The sequence below is a fragment of the Salvelinus namaycush genome, chromosome 18, assembly GCF_016432855.1.
Source record: "Salvelinus namaycush isolate Seneca chromosome 18, SaNama_1.0, whole genome shotgun sequence".
Taxonomy (NCBI): Eukaryota; Metazoa; Chordata; class Actinopteri; order Salmoniformes; family Salmonidae; genus Salvelinus; species Salvelinus namaycush.
Genome location: NC_052324.1, coordinates 21,171,267 through 21,186,601, shown reverse-complemented (window position 1 = coordinate 21,186,601; position 15,335 = coordinate 21,171,267). Strand labels below are relative to the sequence as shown.

The following is a 15,335-nucleotide window of genomic DNA, read 5'->3' as shown; positions in this document are numbered from 1 at the left end:
TCCAGTTCAGATCACACATAGGTGTACATATCAGGCCCATACATCATAACTGAGCAACCAACAGAAAAACACTTAACCTAATTTACAATATCATGACAATTGGAACATACAGGTGTCAATCATGTAGGGATCAAAGTAGGCGCAACATACTGCTTCTGTGGCACAACAATATTTTCCATAACCAAAAATATTGTGTTTTCAGCTGTTTCAAGCTGGTGTACAAAACCTAAAGTAAAAGATGCAAAAAACGAAACGAAAGAACGGGAAACATAGAAATAGTGCACGTAGAACACATCTACAGCTTCTTAGACTTACTGTCAATGAGAATGGCAGATCTATAACTCATATTTCTATGTGCATTTAGTGTGGTTGTCCAAAAAGTTACATATTGCAGCTTTAAAACAGCAACATTTTCTCTCAGCCTCATTACAATATGTATAGAATAGTATGAGCTTGGCTATAAAATTGCACATTACCAAATTTATAGAATTGTAGGAAGTTAGCTGTTTCCCCCAAAAAAAGACCTTGCGAAGGACGGGCGAAACTGCGTTACGCCACTACACTGGGCACCATTACATGCACCGTCCTTAAGAAATAGTAATCCAGTCCGTGTTTTGTATATGTGTGCAGAAGTGACTGTGGCGGTGGCTCGCGCCCACGCAAAACAAAAGGAATTCGGCCGTAATACATCAGCGAGGCGTAGCTAGTAGCTAACGTCAGTCCTTCTCAAATTTGTGACAAAATCTAGACGTAATTTGTTTGTTGAAATTTATATATGACATAATTTGGTGTAAATTATTGTTCGATTGCAAATACGTAATGCTATCAATGGCAGTAGCATGAAAAGGTGAGTAGCCGATGCTACTAGCGCGTGCTAGGTTTAATGCTACGTTACCATGTTGGCTAGCTAACGTAATATTCGCCTTGTTAATATTTGCTACATTAATACACGTTGTAAATCCCTGTATAGTTATCAGTTACACCTTCTGTTAGCCATGCTCTAACGTTAGTTTAATGAATATATCGTGTTGTTGATAACTAGCGTTAGCCGTCTAGCTAAGACATGTAGTTAGCCAACTTGTCATGTCAACAACGCAGAGCTTGCGTACCGCCGTGTATTTTACGATCAACATTAGGGGAACGTCTCTCAAGAAGCGATGTACTGTAGCTCGCTAAAGAAATTACGCTACGTTTAACTAGTTAGCGAACTAACGTTAGTCAACGTCACTTGACTAAGCTGACGTTACAAAATGGATAAGAATGGTGCTTGTACTAACCAGCTGTGGGCTAAAGAGGAGGGGTACAAATTACATGTGATGTCACATGATGATGTTTGAATATGATAGTGGTATTGATCACAGTTCTTCCTTGTTCAGGCTTGGATTGAAAGCAGAACTCTGTCCCAGAGCTGTAGGGCCCTTGGGGCCCCAGTAGAGGATGCACCGTGGTGTGGACAAGGACTTCCAGACTTCAGCGCGGAGGATGGGTACATCCTTGCTGTTCCAGTTGTCTGTCCATGAGCGTGAACTGGACTTGGTGTTTCTGGACCACAGCTATGCTAAGCCATGGAATGCCCACCCGGACGCCAGCAGTGCCCGGCCCACGCGCATGCTGTTCGTCACACCCCGTCGGCAACCTGATGCCGTTCCGTGAGTTTCAACCCTCATTATCCTCACCGATGACTCATTGCCCAAACAATTTTAACATTGACAACCTGTCTGTCTCAGAACAAATGTCATTTTGTAGCAGTAGCTTTATCACGACAATAATAAAGTTACAGCTTAAACTGGATGACAGCATTTACTGAAGTATGTTTGTGTTCTTTTGCAGGGAATCAGACCTGTCAATAGATGTGGAATCTGTCACGCCTACACCTATTCCACTCTATGACAATCAGAAAGCACGCAGTGTTATGAAGGAGTGTGAGCGACATGTTTTATTTGCTCGCACAGTTGCAGAGGGTCCCCCACCCCCTGACGACTGGGAGGAACACATCAACAAGTGAGTGGCCTCCACCCGACCTCCCTTTGAATAACCCTATTGAGGTTTAAAAATATATCTATGTTCCGTAAGGACTTATGTGTTGCAGATGCCTTGTTTGCTCATCTCTTGTATACACCGTCTTTGTCTCAATCTCCATTTCAAATGGTGATAATCGTCAGACTTCATTACTGATATACACTGCTTGTATTACAGGGCTGGATGGTCGGTCATTCAAAACAAGTTGTTTAATAAGGTGCTGAAGGCTCTGCAAGCTGAAAGACTGGCCCGGCTGGCCAATGAAAACGTGAGTTCATATGCACCAACTAAATGCTTTTGTATGTGGTGCTAATTCAGTTTCAATGACTATCAAAGTTCCTGTCCCTCTAGTCTTACCACCCCTTCCCCTGACTCATAGGCCTCCAATGAGCCAGTATTGCGCAGGATTGCTGTGGACAAGTGTGCCCGAAAGGTGCGCCATGCACTGGCCAGTGTCAACTGGGACACCAAATTGACCCAGTGGCTACACAGCACCCTGATAGAATCCCTCAGTCTGGCCATGCTGGCCGCTTACCTAGATGTACTGCAGACACTCAAGAGCAAGGTACTCCTTTCTGTCTTTCTCTCTCAAAATGTGTTTACACATTATATAACAATGCATGTCACAACATCAAATAGAGGGATACATTCTATAACTGTGACAATCATCAAATAAAGCTTTTTTATACCGCACATTTTAGACATAGAATTCAACACAATGTGCTTAACAGGAATAAACAATGAAAATTAATACTGAAATATTTACTACACAACAAACATAAGAGGATTAAAAACTAAAGAATAACAATCAAAACTGAACGATTTTAAGATCTCTTTTAAAAATGTCCACAGTTTTGGCCCCCCTCAGGTTTTCTGGCAGGCTATTCCAGAGGCTGGGGTCATAATAACTAAAGGCTGCCTCTCCATGCCTCTTGGTCCTAGGCTTTGCGATAGTTAAAAGGCCTGTGCTAGAGGACCTGAGGGACCTACTGGCTAAATGACTTAAAAGCCTGTCTGACATGTATTGGAGTGCACAATTGTGGATTGATTTTAAAAACGAATAGAAGAAACTTAAAATTCATTCTGAAACTCAAAGGCACCCGGTGCAGAGACCTTAAAACCGGTGTAATGTAATGTCTGGTCTTGGTCATTACCCGTGCTGCAGCATTCTGCATGTTTTGCAGTTGACCAATGGCTTTCTTGGGTAGACCAGAAAGGAGATCAGTACACTAGTCAGGCCTGCTTGTAATGAAAGCATGGATGAGTCTCTCAGTATCAGCCTGAGAGAGGAATGTTCCTCAGGTGGTAAAAAGCTTTTTGGTCACATTCCTGTGTGATTTTAAATTGAATTCAGAATCTAAAATAACCTACATTTTTTACCTGGTGTTTTATCTTTATTGCCTTTATTGCCAGATTCTCTGTGCTTTGGCTCCAACAATAAGTACCTCAGTCTTGTCTTGATTTAGCTGGAAGAAGTTGTTAGCCATCAAAGTATTTAAATCATTAATACAGTCTAATTTATCCGTGTAGCTAAAATCCTGTGGTGAGACAGATGTAAAGTTGTGTATCGTCTGCGTAGCAGTGAAAATCAATGCTGTGCTTTCTGATAACGCTGCCAACGGGTAACATGTTTAAACTAAACAGTACCGAACCTTGTGGAACGCCACGTGATATGTATTTTCTCTGAGTTATGTTTACCAAGGGTGAAAAACTCTCGACCGGTTAAGTAGGTCCTAAACCAATTAGAACTAGACCGGTTAGGCCAACCCACCTCTCCAGAAGGACATCATGGTCAACAGTGTCGAATGCAAGACATAAATCCAAGAGTACAAGGACAAGAGAGCTGTTGGGCATCTGCGTTGGGTCATTTACCACTTTAACTAAGGCTGTCTCTATGCTGTGGTAGGCCCGAAAACCAGATTGGAATTTTGCAAAAAATACAGTTTGCACTTGAAAAACTAATTTAGCTGTTTGTAAACCAATTTCTCCAGAATTTTGCTTAAGACTGGACGGTTGGAGATTGGCTGACAATTGCTAAGCGCTGAAGAATCTAGATTACTTTTCTTCAGAAGGGGTTTCACCATAGCAGTTTTTACTGCAGTGGGGAAAGTGCCTGTGAACAGGGAGTGATTTTCAATAGCTTACACTTCTTCAGATATGCAATTAAAATCTGTTTTGAAGGTGGTGGGGATAGGATCTAGAAGTCTTAAGTTGTGATATCACTTTCCTGAGCATGGCTGTGTCAACCAGGGAAAGTAAATCCATAGTGCCTTTGCGTGGTAGGCTAGGGCACATATCATCAAAACTCTCATCAGGTCTTGCTTGATTGATACCCAGCCTAATGTTTATCTTATCTCTGAAATATGCCGCAAACTCATCACAGTTAGATGTGGAGGGAAGTTCATATAGGTTTGCGGGGGTAGGATTTATCAGGCCATTAATGGTCAAGAAGAGCACTTTCGAATTATTCTGATTATTAGTGATCAAGTTAGAAAAATTTGCCTGTCTGGCAAGTTGCTTTCTCAGAATGTCATAATGGACCTGCAACTTTGACTTCATCCACTTCTGTTTTGCCTTTCTGTAATTTCTTAAATGTATTAGTTTCCTCACTCATCCAAGGGGTTCTCCATTAGAATGTTGGCTTTTTCAACTTTACTGGAGCTATGGCATCAATGGTTGTCCTTTTATTTGCTATTAAAATGATCAACTAAATCATTACGAGGAAGGCAGAATCGGTGATGGAGTATTGTTCACTCAGTTAAAATCTGTAGCAACTTCAGAGGTAAGATGGTGTTTCTTAATAATGTGTTCAGTGTTACCATGTGCTATGGGCAAAAAGGTAGTAAGAAATACATAGTGGTGATCAGATAAAGCAGCAACAACAATAGTGGATATGTCAATAGAAAGCCCCTTGGTAATAATCAGGTCCAGAGTATGGCCAGGATGACTCAACATCTGTCTGTGCAGTTGCCCTCGCTGATTGACAGGATGCTGCTGACTTCATCAGTGAAGACTGGAGCGGCCGGTGCAGAGGCCCTCTCTCTGCTACTGAAGAGGCCCTGGGACCCAGCCGTGGGCGTTCTGTCTCACAACAAACCGGTAGGTCTCTACTGCTAATCCCTGTCTGTGGTTCTGGGAGCAATCAGAATTCACTGCAGTCATAATGAAAAAGACAATGGAAACAAGCTCACATTCCAAATGGTAGTAGGGATGAAATTGATAGTTGTGGCAGGAAGTGCTTAGTAGTTTCATCTTTATACTGTTTTACAGTGCATTGCAAAAGTATTCATTCCCCTTGGCATTTTTCCTATTTTTTTGCATTACAAACTCTAATTTTAAATGGATTTTTATTTGGATTTCATGTAATGGACATACACAAAATAGTCCAAATTGGTGAAGTGGGGAAAAAAAAAACGGAAAAGTGGTGGGTGCATATGTATTCACCCCCTTTAAATATGATGTGGTGCAACCAATTACCTTCAGAAGTCACATCATTAGTTAAATAAAGTCCACCTGTGTGCAATCTAAGTGTCACATGATCTCAGTGTATATATACACCTGTTCTGAAACACCACTAAGCAAGTGGCGGCACCGTGAAGACCAAGGAGCTCGCCAAACAGGTCAGGGACAAAGTTGTGGAGAAGTACAGATCATGGTTGGTTTATAAAAAAATATCCAAAACTTTGAACATCCCACTGAGCACCGTTAAATCCATTATTAAAAAAATTGAAAGAATATGGCACCACAACAAACCTGCCAAGAGAGGGCAGCCCACCAAAACTCACGCACCAGGCAAGGAGGGCATTAATCAGAGAGGCAACAAAGAGACCAAAGATAACCCTGAAGGACTGCAAAGCTCCACAGTGGAGATTGGAGTATCTGTCCATAGAACAACATTAAGCCAAACACTCCACAGAGCTGGGCTTTACGGAGGAGTGGCCAGAAAAAAACATTGCTTAAAGAAAAAAAATAGGCAAACACGTTTGGTGTTCACCAAAAGGCATGTCAGATGAGACTAAAATTGAGCTTTTTGACCATCAAGGAAAATGCTATGTCTGGTGCAAACCCAACACCTCTCATCTCCACGAGAACACCATCCCCACAGTGAAGCATGGTGGTGGCAGCATCATGCTGTGGGGATGTTTTTAATCGGCAGGGTCTGGGGAACTGGTCAGAATTGAAGGAATGATGGATGGCTCTAAATTGAGGGAAACCTGTCTGTCTTCCAGAGATTTGAGACTGGGACAGCAGTTCACCTTCCAGCAGGACAATGACCATAAACAGTTAAATGTCTTGGAATTGCCTAGTCAAAGCCCAGACCTCAATCCATTTGAGAATCTGTGATATGACTTAAAGATTGCTGTACAACAGCGGAACCCATCCAACTCGATGGAGCTGGAGCACTTTTGCCTTGAAGAATGGGCAGAAATCCCAGTGGCTAGATGTGCCAAGCTTATAGAGACATACCCCAAGAGACTTGCAGCTGTAATTGCTGCAAAAGGTGTCTCTACAAAGTATTGACTTTGGGCGGGTGAATAGTTATGCACACTCAAGTTCTGTTTTTTTTGTGTTATTTCATGTTTGTTTCACAAGAAAAAATATTTTGCATCTTCAAAGTGGTAGGCATGTTGTGTAAATCAAATGATACAAACCTCCCCCAAAATAAATTTTAATTCCAGGTTGTAAGGCAAAAAATGTTGAAACGTTCCAAGGGGGGTGAATACTTTCGCACGCCACTGTATATGCCTAACTTTGACCATTAAAAAAATGTATGTTCCAGAAACTTACATCAAATCACTCCCTCATCCTTGTTGTGCAGTATGGGGCCCCTGAAAAAAAAACATGAAAAAAGGCACACACAAAAAAATACATCCTTTCAGAAACAGCAAATATATCAGTATAGTGATGCAGGTCTTTGTCATTCAGAACCTTATCCGCAACTTTATATTCCATTTTGTGTGACTCGAGCTGTTTCTCCAACGCTGCTGTGCAGGCCGGGTGTGTCTGTATAGTATACGGTACATCTAAAGACCTGCATCACTATAGTGAGAGTGTTTCTAAGATGCGTATTTGGGTGTTTTTGGAGCATTTGTTCATGTTTTTTTTTCAGGGCCCCCATACTACAAAACAAGGATAAGGAACTGATTTGCTATTTGGGGTATGTTTCTCAATAACAAGTGAAATCACAAAGGTGTCTATGACCCTTCTATAACATTCCATTTACTTAAAAAAAAGAGATTTGGTCGTTAAAATCAATTCTACTTTAATGTTTCTGGATTGACTTGGGATCCTCTGATTGCATTTCCTATTGATGTGATAATGACTGGATACCTATTTCTATTTTGTATTGCAGAGCAAGCTTCCTGGCTCCCCACTCATCTTAATTGCACCATCAGGACCCACCAATCCTGCTCTTTCTACCTCGCGCCGAATGAGATTTTGGCAGTCACAGCTCTCCTGCTTGGGAAAGGTTTGTATCTATTCATTCTCAAGTGTGATTGTGCATCACTGCGTTTTATACACACCCAATAGGTATAAACCAACATGTTTGTCTCAGGTAATCCCGGTAAATACCCACGTAAACAGTGGAGCCAATGTGGGCATCACTCAGTGTCTGGAGCACATGTTGGGCACCGTCAGGGCCAAAGTCATGGAGGTAAGGCTGTTGTATGAACCTGAAGTTGTGTAGCCAAATATCTGTTCCTAATGGACTAGGTCAGCGGTATTCAAACTTTTTCAGCAGGATTTCCAACTGTACAATTGGTACATTTCAACAAATACACTTAAATTCATTGATCTTTCATCCCTTAAGAAAATGAAAAGAAACCAATAAATATATTTACTCATTACAATTATATCTCAAATCATCTTTCTGGAAAACATTTCTATATTGTCCCATACAATAATCGGCATTCTTATTTTTTTCCCGCAACCCCAGTGCAGTACCCCCATCTTTGAATACCACTGGACTAGATTGTTGCTGCAATTTCAGATGGTTCTTTGAAAGTTATGTGCTAGACTGTCTATTTGTCTCTTTATTTGCCCTTCAATGTATTTATGAACCAGGTCCACAGTCACTTCCCTCACAAACCCATTATCCTGGTTGGCTGGAATGTGGGAGCGCTCATCGCCTGTCATGTAAGGCTGCTATGACTGCTGTCTCTTTCTACTACATGGCATCAACATTTTCTGAGAGTGTTCTCTGTGATGCTCAGAAAGTTATACAGTGCCTTCAGAAACGATTCACACCTCTTGACGTTTTTCATATTTTTGTTACAAAGTGTGTTTTAAGAGGGATTTAATTGTTGATGTTTTTTTTGTTAAAAGAAAATATGAAAAATTAAACACTAATACTGTATCTTGATTAGATAAATATTCAACCCCCTGAGTCAATACAATTATAATCACCTTTGGCAGTGATTACAGCTGTGAGTCTTTCTGGGTACGTCTCTAAGAGCTTTCCACACCTGGATTATGCATCATTTACCTATGTATTATTTTCTAAATTCTTCAGTCTGTCAAATTGGTTGTTGATCATTGCTAGACAACCATTTCCAGGTCTTCCCATAGATTTTCAAGCCTTTTAAGTCAAAACTGTAACTCGGCAGTTCAGGAACATTCACCGTCTTCCTGGTAAGAAACCCCAGTGTAGATTTGGCCTTGTGTTTTAGGTTATTTTCCTGCTTCATTTCCCAGTGTCTGGTGGAAAGCTGACTGAACCAGGTTTTCCTCTAGGATTTGGCCTCTGCTTAGCTCCATTCAGTTTCTTTTTTTATGATGAAAAACTCCCAAGTTCTTAATGATTACAAGCATACCCATGATGCAGCCACCACTGTGCTTTAAAATATCGAGAGTAGTACTCTATTGTGTTCTATTGGATTTACTTTAACATAACCCCTTATTATTCATAACAAAAAGGGAATTATTATTATTTTGCAGCTGCAGCATTTTTTGCAGCATTACTTTAGTGTGTTGCAAACAGGATGCATGTTTTGAAATATTTGTTCTGTACAGGCTTCCTTTTCACTCTTGTCAGTTAGGTTAGTATTGTAGAGTAACTACAATGTTGTTGATCCATCCTCAGTTTTCTCCTTTCACAGCCATTAAACTAACTGTTTTTAAGTCACCAATGCCTCATGGTGAAATCCCTGAGGGGTTTCCTTCCTCTCCGGCAACTGAGTTAGGAAGGACGCCTGTATCTTTGTAGTGACTTGGTGTATTGATTCACCATCCAAAGTGTCATTAATAACTTCACCATGCTCAAAAGGATATTCAGTTTGCTTTTTTAAAAATTTATTTTTACCTCTCTACCAGTAGGTGCCCTTTGCAAGTTATTGGAAAAACTCCCTGGTCTTTGTGGTTGAATCCATGTTTGAAATTCACTCTTCGACAGAGGGACCTTACAGATAATTGAATGTGTGGGATACAGAGATGAGGTAGTCATTAAAAAAGCATGTTAAACACTATTATTGCACACAGAATGAGTCCATTCAACGTGTGACTTGTTAAGCAAATGTTTACCCCTGAAATTATTTAGGCTTACCTTAACAGCGGGGTTGAATACTTATTCACTCAAGACATTCCAGCTTTTAATTTTTTATTAATTTGTAAAATAATTCAAAAAACATAATTCCACTTTGACATTTATTAGTTATTGTGTGTTTGCCAGTGACAAAAATCAGGCTTTAACACAACAAAATGTGGAAAGTCAAGGTGTGAATACTTTCTGAACTTCTGGTGGTTATTGAAAACAATCCTTGTGGAATCTGAGCTCTGATCTGTGTTGTAATTGGTGGATGTGACGTTGGTGCACTGCACATATTGACGTGGTTGTCCTCCCAGGTCTCTCTCATGGAATACCTGACTGCTGTGGTATGTCTTGGCTTTCCACTGCTAACCATCAATGGACCAAGAGGGGTAAGGAAATGTGCTCAAATGTTTCTTGCATTGTGGAGACATTTAGGTATGATGCTTCGACTTACACAGTCTTACACAGATCAACATAATTTTGTCACATGTCTCTGGATCTTAGCTGTGTATTGACTGTTTTTGTATTGTTGACTGGCAGGATGTGGATGACCCCTTGCTGGACATGAAGACACCAGTGCTGTTTGTGGTTGGTCAGAATGCTCTGCAGTGTGGCACAGAGGCCATGGAGGAGTTCCGAGAGAAACTCCGAGCCGACAACAGCATGGTGGTGGTGGGGGGAGCCGACGACAACCTCAGGTGGGTTTACGCTAGGACTGGGAATTGCCATACGAAATGATCACGATACTTCGGTACCCATACGATATGTAATTCAATTGTATATGAATCACGATTCTTTGTTTTGCAATTCCATGTTCCAAACATTTTGCTCACTATATGTATTTTTAAGATGGCAAGGTAGCAGCAGTTGAAAGCATTCAGTCACTGAATGTTTTCTTGTGAAGACAAAAGGCCTGAAGTTTTCACTGCTCGCTGTAATTTTCTGCAGGGCTATTAAATTGAAGAATTTGAGTGCATCAGAGTTTGTTTCTCATTCCTAATGAAATGGTTTTCTTCCTCAGAATCAACTCCACAAAGATGAAATCAGAGGGACTGACACAGACCATGGTGGATCGCTGCATTCAGGTTGGTCCATGTCGCTCTTGTCCTGTAAAGAAGCCATAGTGTTTTTATTCAAACAAATTTAGGTGAAGATTCTATGAAAACGTCAAAGGATTTTAAGGATTTAACCCTAGCCATCAAACTCCTCACATGGAGTGTCATTGAAATGCTTTTCATGCAGATATATGTCTGTCTCTCCTGTGTAGGATGAGATAGCAGACTTCCTGTCGGGGGTGCTGACGCGGGCGGAGAGCCACGGCCACGGCTCAGGAGAGCTGAGGGACCTTGACACGGAGAAGAAGAAGAAGCCTAGACGGGAGCTACCCTTTGACCTGGAAAGGGGCCGCCCCTCCTCCCCTGCCCTCAGAGTACCCATATCCCCCTCAGGCTCCGAGGTATGTCCTGCATCAGCTCAGGCACGCTCCTGAAGACTTGCAAGGAAATGCTAGGAATAATATATACATTGCTGATCATTTGATTGGCTATGTTTTTATGGTTGTGTTCTCAGGACCTGTCCAGTGTGTGCAGTAGTCCCACCTCCAGCCCCAAGCCAAAGATGTCGGGACTGTCCCCAGCACAGAAGTCCAGTCTGATCACTGCCACACAACTCCTCAAGACCCATATGCAGCGGTCTGGGACTGTGCTCACACACAAGCAGGCACAAGGTTTGTGTGCCAACTAGCATGTACGAAAACAGACGCAGACACACACACCACAGCTCTCACATTTGACACATTTGTTTGTGTGCGCTTGTTTTAATGGGTCATTTAACTCTCTTGCCAATGAGTTTTTCAATAGCTCGGTGTGCTTGGGAAGATGTGAATGCAATATTGAATGGTGAAAATGGTTTACTTGGACACAAATCTTGTTAGGGCAGTCACAACATCAGAAGGGCACAATGGAACATGACTATCTTTTCATCCCTTCTCTACTCTCTTTCGACTATCTTTCCACCTTTCTTTTCAATTAATTTCAGCCCAGTTTGCTGCTTTTATGAAACAAAACATGCTTGTGAGGAAAAATCTTCCTCCTGGCACTCCCTCCTGTGTCTTTGGTAAGTATGTCTTTCTCCTTTCTTTTCTCTTCCTTTCTGTCTGCCATCTCCTTCTTACTGCCAGATTATTGATGTACGTTGTTAACAGGGTCATATAACAATTTGACCCCCCCCAATTTAACAAAAAGTGAGCATACACTGAACAAAATATAAATGCAACAATTTCAAAGATTTTACTGAGTTACAGTCCATATAAGGAAATCGGTCAATTGAAATAAATTAATTAGGTCCTAATCAATGGATTTCACATGACTGGGAATACAGATATGCTGTTGGTCACAGATGCCTTAAATAAAAATAAATAAAAAAGGGTAGGGGCGTAGATCTCAGAACCAGTCAGTATTTGGTGTTATCATTTGCCTAATGCAGCTTGACACATCTCTTTCGCATAGAGTTGATCAGGCTGTTGATTGTGGCCTGTGGAATGTTGTCCCACTCCTCTTTAATGCCTGTGCGAAGTTGCTGGATATTGGCGGGAACAGGAATACGCTGTCATACACATCGATCCAGAGCATCCCAAACATGCTCAATGGGTGACATGTCTGATGAGAATACAGGCCATGGAAGAACTTCGACATTATCAGCTTGCAGGAATTGTGTACAGGTCTGGGCTGACGTGGTTACACATGGTCTGTGGTTGTGAGGCCAATTGGACATACTACCAAATTATCTAAAATGGAGGTGGCTTATTAAATTCTCTGCCAACAGTTCTGGTGGACATTCCTGTAGTCAGCATTCCAATCGTGCACACTCAAAACATCTGTGGCATTGTGTTGTGTGACAACTGCACATTTTAGAGTGGCCTTTTATTGTCTCCAGCACAAAGTGCCTCTGTAATGGTCATGCTGTTTAATCAGCTTCTTGATATGCCACATCTGTCAGGTGGATGGGTTATCTTGGCAAAGGAGAAATGCTAACCGGGATGTAAATTTGTCACATTTCAGATACGTTTTTTTTGTGCGCCTGGAACATTTCTGGGATGTTTTATTTCAGCTCATTAAACACTTTACATGTTGTGTTTTATATTTTTGTTCAGTATATTCCAGTATACTTTAACAAGTGAATTTGTGATCAGGGTTGGAATGGCCTGGTCTGTTTATCCTAGTCAGTGATGTGTCTGTGTTTCAGTTCCTGTATCCAGTGAGCAGACCGAGGGCCTGGAGAGAGACGAGCTGCGGGCCCATCTGAAGAGAAGGCAGACTCCCAGTCCCACTCCCAGCAAAGCCTCCAAGAGAGCCAAGATTAAGGTGACCATTCTGCATGGAGAGACAGCAGGGGGTGCTGTCAGCTCTACAGCACAGGAAGGTAACTGGCTCAGATTTAACTATGAGCAGTTTTCTGAACCTCCAAGTGAATGATCCAGTAAAGAGAAATTGGAAGTTGTTGCCAAATGAATTGAAATATGTGTGGGGCTTATCTGAATGTTTATCATATATTTTCTTATTTCCACCATTTCTAAAGTCAATAGAAACCATTTTCAATGTTATAGTGTGGTGTTGTCTGATCAGATGTGGCTTATTTTCAAAATTGTCTGTTCTAATGCAGGGGGTCCTTCTGGAAAGCCCCTGGCTGTGACTGTTGGACAGACTGTGTCTGGAGCCAAGGAACTCTCTGGACTCCTCACATCCCAGCGGTAGGCCTGACACACGCACGCACACACAATGATCTCCAACTCCCCAGACAATCTCCTGTTGGGCAGCTCTGTGTGCAGCAAACGGATTGAGTTTTGGACTCTGGTTGGAAGTTGTTGAATAGGAAAAAAACTATGGGGTGGGTAGCTACCACAGCTCTGGTTATGTGTGTTACTGCAGGTCTGGTAGTCTGACAGAGGTGTCTAGTGCCCTGAGCTCGGGGTCCAGCTCTTTCCACAACCTGCAGAGTTGCATGGTGTCAGGGTCCTCCTCACCAGTCCAGGCGCAAGCTCCTGCTTCTGCCCAAGGTATCTCCTACCTGCCTGCACGACTGTCCTAACTCGGCACAGCAGCGGATCTCAAAGATGACAGTCTAGACTCTAGACACTGAATATTTTCACTGATTTGTTAGTTGTAATGCAGAGGAACAGCAAATCCATCACACATTTAAGAAGAGGAGAGTTCTGTTTTATGTCCTGATTTTGAGCACTTCATGAGAACAACCGATCTGAGCAAACAATGTTATTGATTACTTGTAGCGTTACTTCTGCATTATCTATGGCAGCTTAACCGTTGGACTTTTCTACCAGAGGTTGTTTTGTCGATTGGACGAATAGGGGTGGATCTCAACTGTCGTCAGTAGTTGTGTTGTTGAGCCTTCGGTATTGACTGTGTGTAAATGTGAGCAGTGCTGATTCATTCTCGCTGTGTTTGTGTGCAGCACCTTCCGCCAGCAGCCTCCTCCAAGGCCTAAGTTTCAGTCTTCAGGAGATCGTGACCAAATCCCCTAGCCTGCCCACCACCACAGCTAGCATGGGCAGCATTCAGGTACACCCTGGACTGTTCTCATGAACCTGCAAAAAGTCTACTCAGTATTGTGAGTTTGTGTCTGTGTGCTGACTCATTGTCTGACTGACTCCACCTCTCCTCTCCCCCCAGGCCTCTGGTGGGAAGCCCCAGGGTCAGGTCCTTAGCTCCATAGGTACTGGCAGCAGCACTCTGCTCCGGGCAGTGCCTGTGGTCTCCACTGGAGGGCTGTCCAAGACCACTGCCATCCACCAGCTACTCACCAATGGCGGGCTGGCCAAGCTGGCGAGCAGCCTCCCCAGTCTGGCACACATCTCCACCCAGAGTGCCGGTACGTCCCGAACTGCCAAACCACGGCGGCCACGCTGAATGCCCGGGTTCTCCTTAACCCCTTGATTTTCGGAAAAGCTAGAATAGCAGGACGGGCCCTATCGCCAGGTCACCTTGGCCACACTACAGATAGCTGACTGAGATGGTGGACAGCATGATCAATAATGTGTATGCAGATAGTCATCCATGAGGATCCTAGGTGTGGTCAGTATCAGGAAAGCCAGACTTGCAGCCATGAAACATCAAAGTGTACAGATTTGTATCGTATGGGATGATGTGTTTTTGTACTAATGTTCATGTTTGGAAGAGCCATAAGGAAAACATCAATGAATACATGATCCAGGTGGATGTGACATTGGAATTAGCAGTTTGATGAAGTCATGTTTTAATACATATTGTTTATGTACTAGTCTACACATGTCAAATGTAAATGTTCAAAATGCTTACATGAGAATCTTTGAATATGTTCATGTTTGCCCGTAGTTTCCTTGATACATGGAACTCATTGATACAAAATTGTTGTCACGATAATTGTGAATCAAGAGGGCCAAAAACAAATGGACATTCTTGCATTTTGGCGTTTTGAATATCGCCTAAATGTCACATGACAACTGACGATGTCAATGGCCCTGTTCAGACTGCATTTGTTCACCAGATCTGTCCACTCGGTAGATGCCTTTTTATGTTTGTTTCATTTTGATTGCTTGTTCTTCATGTTACATTTTGTAAATCCATTAATTAAATCACCTGCAACAAGCAAGCAGCCGCCATGATTCCAGATGCACGCAAGGACCCACGGACTCACTGGACTTTGTAGAGAGGAAAGAGTATGAGGAGAAGTAGCAATAATATTCACATCCGGCATACCACCTGTTTCTATCATTGCAATAAAGACTGGAAAATAA

The 15,335-nt window shown here is 42.2% G+C and overlaps 1 protein-coding gene across 2 annotated transcripts; it reads left to right on the top strand.

Annotated features, from left to right (window-relative positions):
- The first annotated feature begins 628 nt into the window (after nucleotides 1–628).
- kansl3 (KAT8 regulatory NSL complex subunit 3) lies at nucleotides 629–15,335 on the top strand. Of its 2 annotated transcripts, XM_039013456.1 has the most exons (19): nucleotides 629–847; nucleotides 1,377–1,649; nucleotides 1,831–2,001; nucleotides 2,197–2,287; nucleotides 2,399–2,584; nucleotides 4,987–5,118; nucleotides 7,373–7,489; nucleotides 7,577–7,675; nucleotides 8,086–8,157; nucleotides 9,862–9,936; nucleotides 10,088–10,245; nucleotides 10,569–10,632; nucleotides 10,815–11,003; nucleotides 11,117–11,273; nucleotides 12,791–12,967; nucleotides 13,208–13,295; nucleotides 13,474–13,601; nucleotides 14,015–14,121; nucleotides 14,233–15,335. In XM_039013456.1, the coding sequence occupies exons 2-19, from the start codon at nucleotides 1,438–1,440 to the stop codon at nucleotides 14,467–14,469; spliced, it is 2,460 nt and encodes an 819-aa protein (XP_038869384.1). In that variant the 5' UTR covers nucleotides 629–847; nucleotides 1,377–1,437; the 3' UTR covers nucleotides 14,470–15,335. The 2 variants fall into 2 exon arrangements, with proteins under 2 accessions (XP_038869384.1, XP_038869385.1); XM_039013457.1 differs by lacking the exons at nucleotides 629–847; nucleotides 13,474–13,601 and having other exon boundaries at nucleotides 1,438–1,649; nucleotides 14,233–14,349.